The sequence below is a fragment of the Taeniopygia guttata genome, chromosome 5 (genome assembly GCF_048771995.1).
Source record: "Taeniopygia guttata chromosome 5, bTaeGut7.mat, whole genome shotgun sequence".
Lineage (NCBI taxonomy): Eukaryota > Metazoa > Chordata > Aves > Passeriformes > Estrildidae > Taeniopygia > Taeniopygia guttata.
In genome coordinates, this window is record NC_133030.1 from 42,651,553 (window position 1) to 42,671,194 (window position 19,642).

The 19,642-nt window shown below is 39.4% G+C and overlaps 1 protein-coding gene across 2 annotated transcripts in view; it reads left to right on the forward strand.

Annotated features, from left to right (window-relative positions):
* The first annotated feature begins 505 nt into the window (after positions 1 to 505).
* The window catches only part of ESRRB (estrogen related receptor beta), a 137,753-nt gene continuing 118,616 nt past the window's right edge, over positions 506 to 19,642 (forward strand). For both annotated transcript variants that reach the window (XM_030274740.4, XM_072930288.1), the window contains exon 1: positions 506 to 667. In XM_030274740.4, the coding sequence (XP_030130600.4) occupies positions 666 to 667 (2 nt within the window). In that variant the 5' untranslated portion in view covers positions 506 to 665. The remainder of the gene's footprint in view (positions 668 to 19,642) is intronic.

The following is a 19,642-nucleotide window of genomic DNA, read 5'->3' on the forward strand; positions in this document are numbered from 1 at the left end:
TGGGCAGAGACCCTAAGTAGACTGCCGAGCTGTTAAATTGCCAACCTACCCACTGGTTTATTCTGCAGCAGAAATACAAGCATGCCTGGACCAACCCCCAGACCTCAGCTCTGAACTCCTCTCTCGTTCTGTCAGAATTCCCAGCTTGTTTTGAAAATGGCATTTATTTTTGTTAAATTGCAAAAGAGTTGGATGCAGTCTGCTAGTTGTGTTTTGCCTCTCCTTCTTTGTACAGTGAATTTTGTTCGTTCGCTTTACATGCCTCAAGTTGCTGTAATGCTGCTGGGAAAGTAATTGCCTTGCACTTTCTCTTTCTGATGCCCACGGGTGACTGTGGGGGACTCCTCCCTGGGCACAGTGCAGAGTTAAAAGCCCAGCTTTTGCTGCCTTGCTTAAGACCTGGTTATTTCTTTCTTTCTTTCTTTTTTTTTTTTTTTTTCTTTTTTTTTTTTTTTGTCAGCTGCCTGTTATATCAATCACAGAGCTGGGATCTATTTATAGGTTGGGACTCGGAGTACTGTGTCCTAGTCACAAAGAGAGGCAGAGACGCAGAGGGGACTGTCGGCTGGTGCAGGCAGAACCAAAAGATATTTAATCAGCAATTAGAAACACCTGAGGGCAAGGGAAATTCTACTCCAGCCTCGAGCCTCATCTCAGCCTGCAGCATGTAAGTAGCGAACTTCTATCTTTTATTGCATTTATGGGCTTGTGTTTTGTTTCTATTTTTTTTTTTTTTTTTTTATCCAAGCATTGCTCTGCACGATTCCTTTTATCTGGTCTTAAAATTATGGCAGCACCTTAATACAGTTAAAGGTAATAATTTTTTCAATTTTCACTCTGTCAAAGGAAGGTCAGTGCGACCCACCAAGGAGAGGAGTTGGTTTAGAACTTTGTAGAAATCAGGCGGTTTCTCTATTTGAGTGTGTTTTTTTCCTCTGGAAATAAGTAAATGAAAGTTTGAGTGGAACAGTTTTGTTTTGGGAATAGAAACAGTCAGGTTTGCTGGCATTCCAAAAAGGTCAATGTATAACGTAACTCTGCTTAAGGGCTTACCAAGGACAGGTGCTATTTATCCCATGCTGGTAAAGGCAAACCTGGGAACTTCAGCAGTCCTGTCTTAAAAGAACCAAGTGACAACCTTCCCTGTATTAAAAAACCCCAAACCCCTCAGCTGCATATCAAATCTTTTCTTATCAGACACATGCAATGAAATTTTGCTTTTACTGAAGGCATTTAGCATTAAGCAGTTGATGCTTATTTAATTTTAAAAGTCCCAAAGCAACTGAAGAATCTTCAATGACAAAAGAGGGGTGCAAGTCTTTGCAAAGTTGGCACAGTGATAATCACAGAAGGAACTTACTCTCTCATCACCAACAAGATGTTTTCTTTAAAGCAGCCAAGATGTAAAATGTTTGAACAATAATATATTTTTGGAGTATTTTTATTAACAGAAATTTGAAGATAATGAGAACAATAATTAGTCAGAAATTGTTTTTTATTAATAGCTTTTAGTAGAAATATGAAGAGATGGAGAAAAACAATGACTCTGAATATTTTTGTTAATAGCTTTTATTATAATATTCTTTGTCAAAATATAAGAGGTTTTTCTTGTTTCATATTCTTGCTTCAGAGGTTTGTGTTACATCTTTTTATAAAATTTGGGGCTAATATTTATTTCTAAGCATAGGAAAATAACCTTGCTATGTCTAACCCCCAAAACCTTAATATTACAATTTAAATTTTGGTATGTCAAATTTTTAGCATAAATTTCTCACTAAATATATATTCTAGAAAACTTTTTACCACCAAAATGTACCATTTTTGAAGGTAACAACAAATAAAATGAAGCTAAACTTAAAATAGTTTGGAGGAAAAAGTGTCTAATAGAAACAGAATAATAAAACCAGAGCTGCCTTACAGTTAAAACATCAGGTTCTGAGGAATACTTGATAGATGAATTTCTTGGATTGACTGTAGAAGGATGAAAAATAGGCTTCTTCTTTAGCTCTTTATTTTGGATTTCTTCGATGTACATTTTATAATACTTAGAACATTTAGCTTAAGTGCTAACAATAAAAAACTACTGACTACATATTAATGCTTCCTAAGTTTTTAACCATCTATATGAATAATCCATAATTCAGCTAGAATTCTGATATAAGGATGGCTTTTAGGAGAATATGGATAAACCAGGTGAATTAATATGCCCAAATAATGCCCCCAAAGATCATTACAACACATTGCTTGCTATTAACCTTTTTTCTCACAAATAAAACTGTGATCGCTGTCATCATATGAAGCTTAATTTTGATCATTAAAGCTTTTTGCTTTACTTAAAAATGAACATATTTAAATTATTTAAGTTCTTTTCTGTTTGTTTTGCTATGATATTACATTTATTGCTTCTCTGTAATAATGCAAAGTTATTTTGTAATAAAAGGAGCAGATTTTTCTGAAAAGCATTAAAGGACTAAAATTGCTGACTCTGTAACTAACAAAGACTCTAACATATAGCTGTTCTGAGGTCCCACTAAGAATTAAAAACCAAGAGGCATTGCTGGAAAAAAAAAACTGAATTATTTTCTTCCCTACGCAAAACCAATATTAGCATGACTATGCTTGGAAATTACTGCAAACCCCTTGCTCATTTACCATACATTTTTACAGAAATCTGAGAAATCAAAGAAGTTTTCCAAGTATAAAGCTATAAAAGATTCGGTCTTAAGAATTTGTTTGGACTATTCTATAGTTGTGTCCACGTAATTGCTGGACTTAATCCTTCTCTTTCAACCACATGTGAGTATTTTGCCCTGTTACTTGCCATATCTTGTTATTTCTGCTTTGGAGAAAAAATAATCCAGCACCTACTGTTCTGTGGGATAATGATCAATGCTTTATAGGACTTCTTTTATTTGGAGGGAAGGAGTTGCCTATGGTTAAAGGGAAGACCAATGCATTATGTAGCAGAAAATGTTTGTTATTTAGTTTCTGCTTCACTAATGATTCACATTTTGTGCACTAAGTATCTATCAACCTCTGAACTGTCTTACTGTATATATGCTATTGCATGACTTTTTTTTCATTCCTTAAAAAACCCAACAAACATATTTTGTTTTATCCCAGTTTATTTGTTTCTTTGACTGCAAAGTAATGATTGACATGCAGATTCTTTTCCACGCCTCTCCTTTCATTGCTGAGTATGACATCTCTTGGGAATTACAAATGAAACCTATGCCAAATCTGCTGCACAGGTGTCTGGAGTACAGCATGCTTAGGTGCCTCACTGTAAATCCCTGAGAATATGAAATAAACACAAGCAGAATAAAAATACTCTTCCTGAAACAATTCTGTGTTTTGAGAGGCCTTCTGCATAAAGCCCCCAAAGCCAGCAGCCAGTTATTAAAGACTGTGTAGCTTTCTCTCTCTCTTACCTTTTTTATCACTTTACCTGTACATCTGTCCATCTATTTCTCATCTATTTTTACATTTCATTATGCTGTGCTTGCTCTCCAGCTCTCTTCTTTTTCTTTCCTGAAGACACATTTCTATCTGGCACAGAAAATAAACTCAGATTGCGGGTAGTTATGTTAATCTAATTCAATCCTCTGTGGGCTAGGAGTGAAATTCTAATAGTGGAGCTGTTGAGGGCTTTTTTGTTAATGGCTTGGGGATTACATTGAGTTAAAGGCTCATTTCCTAATCAAACAGAGAGGGAGAGAGTGACTCCGAATATTTATGAGTCTCCCAGCGAGAGTTAAACATTGAACTCCAAAAGCAGGATTTCACTGCTGCAAGAAAGAGTTAAAACCCCTCAGGGCTGCTGTGGAGAGGGAAAAAAAAAAAAAAAAGGAAACCAGTTAAGCCATCAGCATTTTCAACTGCTGTATAACTTCAGTTTGAGAGAAAATAATCATCTCACGAGCTAAAATGGAAACTGTAGCAAGATATTTAAAACAAAGTCAAGTGATGCTTCAAAAAGGCTCTTCTTCAGTGAAGCAGGATGCATGCAGTGCATGCAGCCGCCTAACAGAAACTCCAAATAAATACTCCTCTAAATGAGAAGGATTGCAGGGTGGGTCCCCTTTTCATTATTAATGCCTGGAAGACACAATTTAATTTTCTAATGCTCTTTATTTTTGTTTCTACTTAACTCTTAGGTCACCTTTTCTTTAAGAAAAAAAAAATTAAAAGGAAGTGTGGATGTATCAATATCTAAACTGTCCTACTTCTGTTCTGTAGACTTGTACCTTTTGAGGCATTTTTTCTGTTCTTCAGTTTATCTGGAGTCTTGCATCAAATAGTCTAGTTGAAGAACTGTATTTACTGTGACAGGAATGATTGACCAAATTAATGCCTGATTGCTTTTGTGATGAGTTCATCATACATGCGTGGGCAGCTTGAGCAGACCTTTCTTTTCCTGAAAAATAGCAGGCCTGCCTGCCTGCAGCAAGCCCAGGACCTCTGTGCTGCTAAGGGCTGGTGTGTTGTGAACTAGCCAACAGTAAGCTTTTCTGCTCCAAGCTGGGACTTAGAAAATTTGTCTGCAGCAGGTGAACTGCACAAAATCAAGACTGTGCCATGATCCTGCCCCTCTTCTGAAAAGTGGTCCTGGAAAGGAATGGGGATAGAAACCCATTGTTTTCTGACACATGGCCAAGTCATATCTCTGTGTTCCTCAGTTTCCCTGTTTGTAAAATGATATGTGACTGCCATCAAAATAACTCCAAGATCTACAAAGAACAATCTCCTATAAATCCCAAGTGGCTGATTTGCCCATGGGAAAAACTGTGAATCACTGACATAGGTGCATAGTTGAAAATAAGAGGGTTTGTTCTAGAAACAAGAGTTGCCCATTTCCCCTTTATTTGTTGTTGTTGTTTGGTAGGGGTTTGGGTTTGTTTGGTTGTAGTTTTTTTAATACATTTTGTAGGAGCCACCGGTAAGGTTTTCTGATTTCGGCATAATGAGCAAATAGAAGGCTAACTTACTTCTCGTGTAGCATTCGGTGTTGTCCTACACACTAGGTCTGAGCTTGGTCTTAGTGACCCTTGCTGAGATGAAGCTCCAGGTTTTTTACCCAAAAGTGGTAAACTCTGGCTAAAAAAGGAAGTCACTGTTTCATCTGAAGCCATGTATCAGTGGTCATCTTGTATGCACCAAACGGCATTTTTGCTGACATGTCTATCTGGATGTAGCACCTTGAGGTAAGATTTGGCATCTTGCCCTAGTTTTAAAATTATTTAAAACTGCGACCTGATGTGAATGCCTGAGGCCCCTTTCTCTTTGTGCTCTGTGCCTGGACCTGCTGAGGAGAGCACCATCAGCTAGAGTGTACTTTATTAAATGCATTTGAAATACATATTAATTGTGTTCTTTCCCTCTAATCACTGGAATATACAGCAGATAATTTTGAAACAAAAGCTTTCTGTGGCTGAGCTGAAAACTGTATAACTTTTTTTTCCTTCCTTCTCTTTCTCATTGCAGTTTCCTTTCTTTTTGCCTCAACGTTTTCCTCTCCCATCCTTTCCTCCTATTCTGCTGTGGCCAGTTTATACTTAGATTTTCCCTGCTGACCTTTCAGGCAAAATACACTTTCTTCTCCTCTTTTTATCCTTTCCAATGTTATACTGAATCTTATGAATGACTTGCTTCTGTCTACCCTGAAGGTGGCTGCATTTCAGTGAAGCTTTGCCTGGTATATATACATTTTATGAAGAACTGGGAAACTGAAAAGTGTTCTTCAACTTTCCCAAGAAAGCTACAGTTTTCTTGCATGTTACAACTAATTTAAAAATATAATAGTATAGGAATTTCAAGAAAGGAAATACTGCTGGCCTAAAACTTTAAAAAACATAGTTTAGTTAACATTATGTCTTCAAAATAACAAAAAGTTTAAAAGTCTCAGCACTCTTAAATCTCTAGAAAAAAGTGCTGCACATTTAGGGAAAATTATTTTTTTTGGCGGGATGAATCTTGCAGCTAAATCTTGCTGTTTGGATACTGGAGAACATATACCCAGCATATATGAGAAGGAAGCATAAGTGGCTATTTTTATTCATTAAGGAGTAGCTGCCCTTTCCTTTCCCTCAACCATGTGAGATGCGAATGATCCTGCTCACAAGAGTTTCACACTGCTCTCAGAATGGATTCTCTTTTTCTTCATAATTGTGTTTGCTGGATCAGCAGGAAATGTACTCCACAAGTTCTTCCCCCAATCTTCTGTGATCACCTCTTTATAGTAGGCCTGAACAAATGACTGGTAGCCGTGTACAAGAACAGACTTTTAATCACATCCCACTAAAGCTCACAGGACCTAGAGGTAACTTTCTGGGTGAGGTTATGTCTGCCACCAGGCTTGCCTTTCTTTTTGTTTGCTTTTTCATTCATCCTTAGACAATTTTTTTTCCCCCTACAGGCTTCTTGGACTTTTAAAAATTGCAGTTATTGTCACTGGCAGATTTTTCTACTTCTTCCCTTTAAAAAAGAAATTCTTTCCTGTTGCATCATGTCCCCATGGCCTGGTACAGGGGGTTCCAACCTTTTCCTGTTGGGGATGTGAACTCAAGTAGGTTGGTGAAGAGCTCATGTGAATAGGATTTTCTCAGTGATACTTTTTTTGATCTACAGTCTGTAGCACTTAGAGTGTGGTAACACTCAAGTTATAAATATTGGTGAATGCTATCTTTGCGTGGGAGAGGGAGACAAGGATTTTCTGAGTGCAACATTGGCTAGGAAGAGATTACTCGCATCAGCATCCTCACTAATGCCCAGAAAGATATCCGAGGAGCCTATCTCAAGTCCCACTGTTTTTTAGGTGGAAACCACTGTGTACAGCTTTAAGCATGTTCATGCCAATCTTTAGAACAAGCTGTTTGTACCACTGCTGTTCTTCCATTCTAGCTCTAACAGGCTCCCTGTTCAGTTCAAGGTGAGCCTCTTCACTGATGAGATGTCTTCTGCCCATCTCTTAACTGGGTTCCTGCTTCCCCGTTCTCGAGTCTCTGTGGAGTTGCATGATCCCAGCAAACTGTTTTGTGTTACTTCAGGCTCTGAGTATGGTCCTGTTTTGCCCTCTATAATCTCTATTCTCTTTTTCACATTGCAGATAATCACCTGATTCTTCCATTCTTCCTGAGCTTTCTTCCCATCCTTCTGACTATCTTTTTGCTACATAGTGCAAAAGTGAGGATTGAACCTCATTTTTGTGTGTTTCTAAATAGGCTCTCTTCTTGTGAATCTCTGTAATGACTGTTCATGCCATCTACTGCCTATGCAGCCCTTTCTGTGAGTGTCAGCTTGGGCTCTGGTTCTGCCTTATACTCTCTGCACAGAGTAGTCAGGGATAGAGAGCTACAGTTTGTTTGGGCTCTCTGTCCTGTACAAAGAAATCAGATGTGAGGATGCCTCCATGTTCTCCAAGTATTTATAGACATGTTACTACTGTGCTGAAGTGATGGGCTACCTCTTGGTAATACCATGTTGACCTGGATACAGCAGTTCTAGCTTTGTAATCTCTTCTGGCACATGGGTTTGGGAGATGTGTGTTTGAGGAGGATAGAATTAATGGGGCTGCTGCTATGTTTGTGAAGAGTTAAATGACGGGGGATGAGAGTCACAGCTTCTCCTGGGGAATAAGGACTAGCCAGAAGAATTGATTGTCTTGGCTTATTGATCCTTCAGGAAACAGCACTGAAGTGATAATGCTGTTCCTGCCGCTTTGAGGCACTTTGTACCAGCAACAACCTCTGTTTACCTAGGATAGTGCAAAGGAAAAGCTGCACTGTTGCTAACTCATTCCAGAAAAAAACCATGCCAGCCATGTTGAGTTTGCCACTTGTCTGTCTGCTCCCAGGGAGAGGTGACTGAGCAGAGGTAGCTCAGAACGTGTTTGTATTTTATAGTGCTTAATGGAGATTGACTGCAAATGGTAGCTTGTGAATTGCAATACTGAGTCTTTGCTGGCTGTGTCTTGGTCTGAAGCATTGGTTGGACCAGATGGTCTTTAAGGTCCTTTCCAACCCAAACTGTTCTGTGATTCTACAAAGTCTCAGGCTGTCATGTCACAGGATATCCATCTCCTCCATCCCTTTCCTTCCCTTCACCTTTCTGGACAATTGGCAGTCACCACTCAGTTGGTCTTTCTTGTAAGTTGAACCAGGGTGGTCCAAGTGCTTTTTACCTTGTGATCCCAATGCCATGTCCTGGCCAGGAGCCTGCCCACTTGTGTGGGCTGATGGGAAGTGGATGATGAAACATCCCACCTCCTTTGCACGGAAGCACCAAACGTGCCCTGAGAAGTCAGGTATTTCCTTCTGACCTCAGGGTGGCAGAAGGAGAAACACCCACCTGCTGCAGGGGCTGCTGGAGGAGCAGTGCTTTCTGCCACTCAGCTACACCACCCCTGTGGGTGCACAAAACTTGTTCAAGGAGCACAGCACTGCAGAATGTCAGCTCTGAGCATCTGTTGGGTGCTTCTACAACCACGGGCCTTTGAGAAGTGGAGGCCCTGACTGTGACCTCTCAGTTGTCCAGTAGCACAGTGGGCTGGGGAAGCACTTGCACTGTTATCCCCGAGGCATCAGCTGCAAGCAGCAGATGAACTGGGCTTGACTCACACATTAAGCTGGACCACTGCTGGTAACTACAAGTTTTGGACTCTCACCTGTAGAAATAAATGAGCAGATTGCTCATGATGCTCCTATATACTTTTGTCTCTGCTTTGCACTTCAACAGACTTTGCACTATCAGGCAGGTCTCTGCAGCTTCCCATAGCAAGGTCAGAAGGTCAAGAAATCTTGAGACCACTTGGAGCGTCTTGCAAAATCTTGCACAGAGCTAGGAGGGCCAAAAGGCTACTGTGAAATGCTTCTTTGTTGAGTCAGGCCAGCTTATATATAGAGATATGCAAATAAAATACAGAGCCATTTAATTACCCTGCATATAATTTCTATACTTCATTCTCTTTGATGTTGCCAGAAACTTTATTGCAGCACTTGATGTTTGACTTTACATCTCAACCATGTGAATCAAGATGATGAGAAAAATTGCAGGTTTTTTTTTAAAGAAAAAAAGTGACTATACAACAAGATTTTAGGGAACAACTAAAAAGTAATGCCAGCTATATTCTTAAAAAAAAAGAAGAGATGATATTAATAACCACCAATGCACAATAGAATATATAATTATGTTTCTTTTGGGACTTGATCAGTAGCTGAACATTCAAGGCTCAAAATAATGAATTTAATATAGTATGCAACATCATATGTTATGTAATGTAAAATTATTATCAACTACTTAATAAATAGAGCTCATGCTGTGACTGTTCTACTTCTTCTTAACTAGCTCTCAGACTTTAGTGATGAGTTTTACTGGCAGCTTTGGATGTTGCTTCTGTTTTGTTCTTGTTGTTTGTATCATGACACATTCCCTACAGCTGGGACTGCTGCATTTAGCCATGAGACAGCTTCTGTCTTAAAGAGCCTCCAATTTGGTTCAAGAGACTACTAGGGGTAGAGTCAGTCATGAATTCTGTGGCTAAAGGAAAGATTAGGGCAACTGAGACAGAAATTTGAGGTAATATATTGCTGAAAGTGTGGCTTCTTGGGAGTACAGGTGACTTTGCTTGATATGGACTTAAGAAAAAGATACCAAAAAGAGCATAGACCTATATTTTCCTGTGTAACACTTGTCTAATTCTTTGCTTTGCAAAATTAGCATCTCCACTTTCTTAGCTGAGAAGAGAGCTCTGCTACATGCTCTCAGTATCTTTACATACATGTGTCTTTTCCTTACTTTTTTCAATGAGGTAGTCATCTTTCTCTTTATAAAGAAGTGCTTTAAATAAAACAAATGAAATACCATATCACATAAAATTCAGTCTTGGGTTTTTTTCTGTCATTCAGTGACAAAGTTATGGATAGATTCAAAAAGATATCTCCATAAAGGCATATACTGGACATATGGACTCACGAGTGGCAAGTACATGTTATGGTCTCGAGAGAACTGTCTAAGCCACAGGCTGCCAACATACTGATTATGAGGTCTGCAAAGGTCCATCAAGGTTAAGAATGGGGAAAAACTCTCCTTTCTTATAGTCTTTCTCTGAGCACATGTTAGTGCTTGATATCAGAGGTAGAATATGGGACAAAGTGACATCTTAACTTGACCTGGTATAGCTCTGCTAATAATTTTTACTGCATCTGAATTCAGTGTTGTCACTTTTTGCAGTTAGTTGTTTACATGATACTCTGTTACAGATATGTAGAATCTATATCTTGCACTCAGTGGTTATATGGTGGAGCATGCTTCTTGTACAACACCTATCCTGTGAGCCCAGAGTACTAAAGATGTTCCCTCTTATTTGCTGGAAACTGTGGTTTGGTGTTTTGGCTTTTTTTTTTTTTTTTTTTCAGGATTTCTTGGGCCTTTACCAATCCTGCCATCTGTAAATTTATAATTGTAAACCTGTGTAAGCTTGGAAGCTCATGTAGTCTCATGTAATTTTGCTGCTGTATGTCTTCAGTAAGACATAAAATGACTTCAGGCTTCTGAGCACATTTACTTTCACGGGCCAGAATTCACCTCTGCAGTGAGAGGACACCTGGGCATTACTTTTTGGGAGCTAGAAGAGGCCAGCCAAGGGGCAGCAGTGCTTCCTACCCTGCTTCACATGTAGATTGTAATCTTTTGCACATTTCAATATATTGCACTGGTAGGTACTGACATGCATGGGAATCAACTCAAAATCTTTTATACTGAAGTCTTGACAAGCCCTCAGACCTGTAAAACTTATGACAGGCCTGAAGTGTTCGGGAACCATGTTAGGTTTAGCTCTCCAACTCACCCGGAAATATTCCAAATTTCCTTTTTTTTTTTTTTTTTTTTTTTTTTTTTTTTTTTTTTTTGAGCCCATGAATAATGTGGGGCAATTATGTGACTATGAAGAATGATTTGATATTGTACAAACATCTTTTTGTATCATTTTCTATTTAAAAGCAGAGCTAAGGAATTTTTGCTGCTGGTTTCCCATTCATCTGGGAAATGCTGCAACTTTAGTAAAGTCACATTTCTGTGGAGAGGACTTGAGCTCCTAATTTGACTGTAGGAGTTTATTTCTGGAATGCAGCAGTGTTTCACCAACGGAGCAGCTGTCCTGGAAACACTTACCACATGGGGTCATTTTCCTCTCTGTGTGTAATCAACAAAGCCACCCCAGTTAATCTGAATCTTTTTAAGTCTCCTAAACTAGACCATAGGGAGTGCACAGAGATCTATAGGACTCTGACCTCCTTCACTTCCTTCTCCTATCATTAGGGAAGAAAAAATAATCCAATACTTAAATGTCCCCTAAAGGGGAAGCCTAAAACCTCTTCTCAGCATGGAAAACTATTTCTTAACAGTAACATATCACTGATTTGGTGGGGAGGTGTTGGTCCTCTGTTTTCTGCGTGTGTTTTGTGATAGTAGCTACAAATCTCCTAAATTTACCAAATATTCCAGGTTGTGAGATCACAACAGTCAGAGGTGGAAAAGCTTCTTGGGTTATTACATTCTTTTTATTATCTTTGATTTGCTTTGCTTGCACAGCTTTCTTCCACTTCTGTTCACTTCTGGGATGACAGCTGTGCAGGTAAATTCCTTCTACTACAAGAGAAATTTTCATAGTTATACAGTTGAAACAATTTTCTAATTTTTTCTTTTCCCTAGTTCCCTCTCATGATGCCCAGTTCCTTCCTCACTGTTTACACTCTTGGATACTTTTTGGATTTAAGTCCTGTCTCTAAATGCTCTTTGCCTCCAGTAGACTGGGTCATTTTTGGCCCCCTGCTACAACCTTGCATCAGTTTCTAGAACTGCTGTATAATCTTTATTGTGGTTCTATTAAGAATGTTTTACTCTTTGAGTTTAGTGACTCCTTTCTCTGTTTTCAACCTGTCTTCAAGGCCAGTCAAAGGTAGCAGTTCTTTGTGTGTAGGAGGACATTCTGACTCAAGCCTGGACAAGGACCTTTTCAAGAGGCTACCACCTGGCAAGTCCTGCACCTGTGGTCTGGGCCAGCCTTGCTGCAGCCCTCATGGGTGCATCACTGGGGCTCTATAAGGGAGGTCTGCATCTGCAGGATTCAGGGCTTGCTTCTTCATTCAGGTGTTTGAAACAGTCAACACAAATTACTTTGATGGTTGCTGTCTCCTCTTTCTCCAAGCTGTGCTAGTGTAGCTTTTCAGATTATTAAGTATGACTTGGGCTTCCAAAAGATGAACAGTATCATCAAGGACTTTTGCTCCTACAGTGAGTTGTTTCAGGAAGTAATTTCAAAAGACACCTCACTGAATTCAGCCAGAGTATTTCATAGTTTCATGTCAGAGTAGAGAAAGCTCTACAAAATATTCAATAAATGTAAAATATCTTTTTCTAAGTCCTTTGCCTTTCCTGATGAGGTGAACATAATTTGTCTGAGGTTATCCTTATGAAAAGATAGAATCCAGAAGGATAAGAAGGCTGGCGTGATCCCTTTAAAGAAAAGGCAGCATAGCTTTTCCTTACTGAGAGCCAAGGGGCAGTAAGTTGTAGTAGGAAAGCAAGGCTGATTTTTGAGAGATGTTGCAGAGGGAACAGGTGATCAGTTTTTGAACACAGCCCGCAATGGCACAAATCAGAGTGAGCTGGAGAGCAACAGTGTGTGCCTTTGAGATGTAGGCAATAAAGGCAATAGGCAATAAAGTAATAAATGAACATGTAATGGAGAAGAACAGAACAGTGTTTTCCCCAATTCTATGAGGGAGTCTGAATGAAATGATGGATTTGTTTTATCTGTTAAAACTAGAGCCATGTTGAGTTAGCCAGAATATGTGAGAAACTGGAAGAACAATTTTTCCTCTCTTGTGAGCTTGTGTTACAGCAGAGTTCTCAGCTTGACTTCAGTGCACCCACACTGAAAATTAGTGCTGTAGGTGTATAAGCAAACCTTGATAAAAGGCAAACATATTGGGCTTGACTGATTGACAAGCAGATCTCTTCACCCTTTTGTAACCATGATGTGATGAATTTATAGTATTTGTTCACATTGGAAACTTGCTTTCTGAAGCTTGAACTAAATTTCAAAACAGTAAAGGAGATTTAAAAAAAAAATTAAATCTCATTTTCTTCACCTCAAACAAACCCAAAGATTATTGAATTCAAAACATGGACAAATTTAACTGACCACTTTTCCTGTTTAAGATTTGTGCACTGCACAGCATTTGCCTTTAGCCTTCACACATTCTTTGTATATACTTTATACTTTCTAGTAGATAAAGCATATGTCCTCTGGCAAAAATGTGTAATTTTTCATAGCAGGATTACTGTAATGTATAAGAAATTGCCTTATGAAAGCCATGTATGACTTGTCTCAATTGCAGCTTATTGGGAACAAACAAGTACTGGACAAACAGCTCACTTAGTGAACAGCTTTGGCAAAGCAGATGCTGTCTTGGAACGCTTGTCTTGGTTTTTACAACTCTTAGAGAACCATGAGAACGCTCAACAGATTTTAAGGCAGATCCATGCCACACATGCTTTAGGCCTAACTGCATTAAAATCTAACACCTAACAACTCCTGCACTTGTCTGGGCAGTTTCTCAACATCAACGTGTTCTAGAGAGACTTACAGCCTTGATTTAGAGACATTGTGATAGAATAACCAGCATGCCTCATGACAAGTGGTCCCAATGGCTGGTTCTGGCTGTTTAAAAATGTCTTTACAGCTAAGTGAAATTTGTCTAGTTTCAGATACCAAGAATAATCTTGTCTTACATTCTTTTAAAGCCAGATTAAAGAACTTTTCACAATTAATTTTCCCCCCACTTACAATTAGATCAGGTCAACCCTTAACCTATTCTTGGAATTAAATTTATTATGCTTCTCAGATCTGTCATTGGATAGGTTTTGTTTCAAGCAGGTATTAGTTTGACAGCACCATGCTTTTCAGTTCAGTAACTTATGTCTTTCAATCTCATTCTGTCTCAACCATGTCATCATTTATCTACACAAATGGGGACATTTTCCAAGAAAAATACCCCATACATGAATGCTTTTAAGAAACCCTTTGACATTGCTAATGGTTTCACAACTTTCCCAACTGCTGCATGTCATATGCCACGTACAGGTATTTGTGTTCAGCTGGACTGCCAGTATTTCTGCATGTGCTCCATTTGAATTAAGCTAACCTTCTGGAATGTTTAACCCGGACCAGCTCCTCAATCTGAGCTGTACAAACATGTGTGTTTGTACACATGGCAGGAGGCAGGACAAATGTAACTCAGTGAAGAAGGACAGTAGGATCACTGCTTTCTGCAACAGAGCTGCATTAAAGAGCTTAAGTAGAGCCACTTCATTTTTCTACAATTGAATTTGTAAAAATTAGACTCCTAAAGGAAACAAATAGTCAGGAACAATGTAGTTTTATGCTCTGTGAATGTATTTGTGTCAAATTAAGAGAAAATCTACACTTCTGCAGAGGGTAGGAAGAAATGTGATTCATTGGTAATTTAAAATAGAAAATCTTACACTTAAATCCACTAGAGAAAGAAATATGATACATTCCAAAAGCCTTTGGGGTTTGCCCATACTCTATGTGGCGGAATGTGATTGTGTTGCTTCAGGAAGAATTTGGGGAAGAAATCCTGGTTTGGGTGCTTTTATGTTTATACTTTCCTGGCTTTACACAGAAATGAATATTAAGAATGCAATTACTTCAAGGAAGTTGGGCTCTGAAAGAAAGTGAATTTTACATGAGGACAGAACCAGTAGCATGTTACTAAGGGCATAATGGAATCATTCTAAGAGAGAATGGGCTTTCTTCTGTCTTTCAGGATTTTAGAACATTTGATTATTTCTTCCAACATGTCCCCCTGCCCTGCCTGCTAGAATGCCAAGAGAAGGCCACTTTCTTTCATTCCCTTTTGCTACCATATTTAGGCTGGTCAAAATCAGGCCCTGTGAATAGATGTAGTGATGAGGCCCATTCATCAATCTCAAACACAGGTGGCCTGTCCATCCATAATTTTACCATGAGTTTTTATTCCTCTTCTGTTAAATAAGAATTTTATTATCAAGAGCGCAATGGTAAGTGCTTTACCAAAGAATTCCTCCACCAATTGGTAGGTATATTGAATTGCTTGTACATTCAGTATAGCTGTATCCCTACAATGAAAATGCTTAGATTGTGGAATCAAGGTAAAGAGGCTTCATACATCAGAGCAACAGCTGCTGCAGTGAAATATACCCTTCTTTGTACTTTCTCTCACTGTGATTGTTTGTGATATGGGCAATCCAAGACTTATGGAAATTGCTTCTCAGCTGGTGTAAACTGGTACACTGCAGTGAAAGCAAATGAGCTCTGCCACCGTACACCACATTGTAGCTGGCTTCTGGTGTCACTAGGTAAATGTTTCCTTGCTTTTAAGTGGTCAGGTTTTATGCATGCAGTAAGTAACTACAGGGTTTTCAGCAACCTAAAACAACCCTAAGCATGGTTTTAGCACACAGTTTTCCTTTCCAACTGCATACCTACACAAGGGGAAATACTCCCATCAGGTAAGTGGAACACTGGTGAAAAGTGAGTGAGAGAGTCTGGGGGAGCAGTAGTGACAGCCAAGTCTCATCTGTGTTGGCAATGTACCATGACAGGCCAAGGGAGCAGAATGGGCAGGCTGCAAACACTGGCCTTTGCATGAGACTGGATTGTGCTGTGTGCAGTCAGGACACCAGGAAGCAGTGAGGGTTTGTTCTGGTGAGATGTTCAGCTCTGGGCACCAGCAGCAAAAAAAATGCAGAGGAAATTTGGAAGGTAGTAAGAGAAGAACAACAAAAATGATAACAGAGCTGGAGGGATTGTTTTTATGAGAGAAGATCAAAAGAACTAAATATGTGAAGCTTGGCTAAGTGATGACTAAGAAGGGAACGGGAAAACTACCTACAACTGTTTGAAAGGATATAAACACTAGAGGTGAGCAGACAGCGGGGACAAATAGTCTGAATTTGAAAGTCATTTTCAGTTCAGCTGTGTTTCTGCCTTTAGTAATCCTTTCTGTTAAGACTTGTGCTTTACTGAAAAAATTCTCAGGGAATATTACACTTGTATATTCAAATGCTTCAGTATTTGCAAGGGAATTCTGAAATATAAATTCAGTCTCCAAATTGAAATTTGCTTTGGTTTACATAAATCACTTAGTGTATAGTGTATACCTTGCACTAATCAGCAGTATGCAATTTTTTTGCATGGCAAGTCAAATATATGGTTGAAAACTGTATTTGCAGTTTTAACATGGTATTTGTATGCCCCCTTGATGCAATTATTTAGTTAACCAAGTAATGCAGGATAGGTTCCAAATGCTTTCTATCAGCTTTTCACAAAAAAGTGAGACATTTGCTTTTGTTGACAGGCTGTATTTTATAAATTGTGAGATTTGCATGTTGAAATGTTGGGGGAAATATTTTTTTCTTTGACAAGAGTTAAAAGTCACTAGATCCCAACACCACAGTATACACTATGTGTATAAGAGCTGTTGGTGCAGTTTTGTGAAGTTATCAAGGTGTGCTTGTGCACTGTGAGGGAGGTCTTCTCTAATTTTTTGGTGCACAGTTTGTCAGATGAGAAAGGTGAATTTAGCTCCTGTGACCCTCCATGGGCATTTAGAGCAATTGAATTAAGAAGAAATTTCAGAATGAGTATAAGAAAATATTCTGTTACTGGTGAAATTTTCTCCTCCTGGAGGTCCACTTGTCATTTAAAGCTCTTGGGCAAAGCAGTGAAGTGGTTCCTGGGAAAGCCTCAGGTGAACTGACTAATTTGGTAAGTCATTTTCAACTTTGGTGATTTGTGAATCAGACATTAAGATTCCATGTTAATACTCATCAACAGGCTTTTCTAAGCATCTTTCCCTGTTAATGCAGGATTGATGCCTGCTGCTCAGTGAATAACAAGAAAAATACGGTCAGCTGTGTAGATACCCACAGTTGTTTCCAGAGGCGTTTTCTTCAAGAGCATATGTATGCACGCACGCGTCAACGCACACTGTACACAAAAACTACAGGCTTTGACCTATGCAAACACACACCAAATTATTGCTTTCTATAAACAAATTAGCATACTTTAAAAGGTGAAAATCTCTATAAAATTGTCTGCCCTGTTGTTTATGGTGTGAGTAGAGGATGCACTACATTACAGAGGGGCTCACATTTCTCTCTTCTCCCCCCCTCTCTAAATGGACGTGTGCTCCGTCCGTTTCACCATTGTTCCTGCCAGCCCGATCCCAGCAGGGGTTCCCTAATTAGCAATCTCTTCATTTCCAATCAAAGCACAAAGCGGCCCCAAAAGCCTCTCTTTATGAGGGAGCTGAGTGGTGGCTGGGGACGTGGAGTGGGATAATTGCCTTCGCCACTGGCAGCAGTAAGCAGCCTGGCTAATTCATTATTGTAATAACTTTGCTTGTCCTTGGGGAGGGGGGGCTAGGGTGAGGAGGACTGAGCCTGGCAGTGCTAGCTGAGGACAGGGGGAAGGGGGAATCCAGCCAGAACTGAGGTAGGAGATGGGAAAAATTGGCAGGAAAGAAGAAACCTTTCAATATTTTTCTCCCTGCCTCCCCCCCGCCCCCTTAAATAAATTGAGGGTTAAATTAATTTGTGGCGTAGTAGCCAGTGCTCCCTGAGCAAGACTGCCATGAGCACCCTCTGCTCTGCCCTTGTCATGCTCACAGAGAGGGATGTCTAGAAAGGCGTGTAAGTTGGCCCCAGGAATGCTGGGAGGCTGGGACTTGGAGGATTAGGAAAACTCAGGAGTTGCCTCTCAGTTCAGGAAGGAAAAGCTGACACTCAAGCATTGACAGAAGGCTGTATGACTGAGGTACCCACAGTTTGTGACTTTCAGTGATTCACAAGAAGTCACTAGTCCTTGTGTGGAGATTGCATGTTGTACAGCTTCAAAGGAGTCCAGAACTGACAAATCCTATAGCAGAGCTTTGTTCTTATCTGTTGTCTCTTTAAAATACATTTAATGTATGTAAGACTTGCTTCCTTTTCTGTAGACAGCAGATTTGTGTTTGCTGGAGCTCTGTTGGCTTTCAGGAGCCATCAAGGCTCTGCCCTTGTGAACAGAGTGCTAAGCTGAGGTGCCAGCAACTTACTGAGCTGCCAAAGGGAACAGGCAGTGGTGGTGGCTTCTTCCTCTTCCTTGAAGAGAAATGTCTGTGGTGTGCCACAGTAAATTTCTTAGGATTTTACTTTTGGAAAGTGTACATATTTTAAGTAGGTAAGACTAGTAATATAATTTCAGACCCTCTGGTTCTTCTTTTATTTCTTTGTGCTTATCTCAAATTGGTGTGGCAGGGTTTTGTTTATTCCATCTCACTGATGGGACAGCTCCTTCTCTGAATCCTTTGAGCTGATACTGCTGCGTACATTCATGAAGCCTGTCACTCTGAGATGACCACCATTCATGTTTCTGCACTCAAGTGGCTGGTAATGAAGCTATGTATTTTACTGTCAGACTTTTTTTCATTGAAAATTATTATTTCTGACATAAAATATAACTAAAAAAAACCAAACCAGTGACATCAAAATGCAAGTGCCAAACATGCAAATACGTGTGTGGCAGGAGCAGTTTAAAATTAAATCATGCCCTTGTAATAATTAGCGAACACTTAATTCTAGAGATATTTGTATTGTATTTGTGTTATGGAGAGAGACATGAAGCAATTTCTAAGCCTGAGGGGCATTTCAGTGATATGTAACAGATCCTTTGAGTCCCAAACAGTTTATCCACCTAAGACACAAAATGTTTACTGGGAGGAGATAGTTTTGAGGTAGTTGAGTAAGGCAATGGAGAATTAACAGCTATTTGGAGCAAAATTTATAGTTGTTGTTGTCCAGACTCTAGCAAGAAGTGCTGTTTTCCCAGCTTCCTTATGCTAGGTGCTGGCTAGCAGGTTTCTCCACTTCTGAAGCAGATGTTCAATCTCTTGGACACTGTGCAGCACACAGATGAAGGAATTTCAGCAAGAACAAACTTCTGGTACCAACGTCCATAGAGATAATGCTAATGTCCCAAGAGAAAACATTAATTTTCATGTTTTCATTTTATTTTCATGCCTATTCATTTGTATTTTTCCATGATCAATGCTGTAGTCCTGACTGTGTTGTGCTTTTTGCTGTCTGATGTAAACACCACCCAGGAAGGTATGTTCAAATAGGACAATGAGTGCATACAATGAGACTTATGGGGGATTTCAATCACTTGCTTTGTATCCTGTGCCATTTCTAGGCTTCTGGATCGTTTTTGTCAAAGGATCATTTTAGCAGTGGTGGGGGATTTACACATCTCCTAGCTTGCCCAGTTAATAAGTTGCAGCAGTGACAGCACATAGTATTGATGTGAGTTCCTGTAGATAACTCTGCTAGACAGGGAAATATCCCTCTTTGTACATTTGTAGGATTCTCCATCATGTGGTATGTTCTACTCTTGCTTTGCATTTATCTCTCCAACCCATTTAGAGTACTTTAACTGTGTGGAAGGTGTAGTGACCAAGAGTTAAAACCATGAGTGGATAGATTATTTGAATTAATTGTTTCTTTTCCTTGTGTTTGCATCTGCTTGGGGATGAGGATA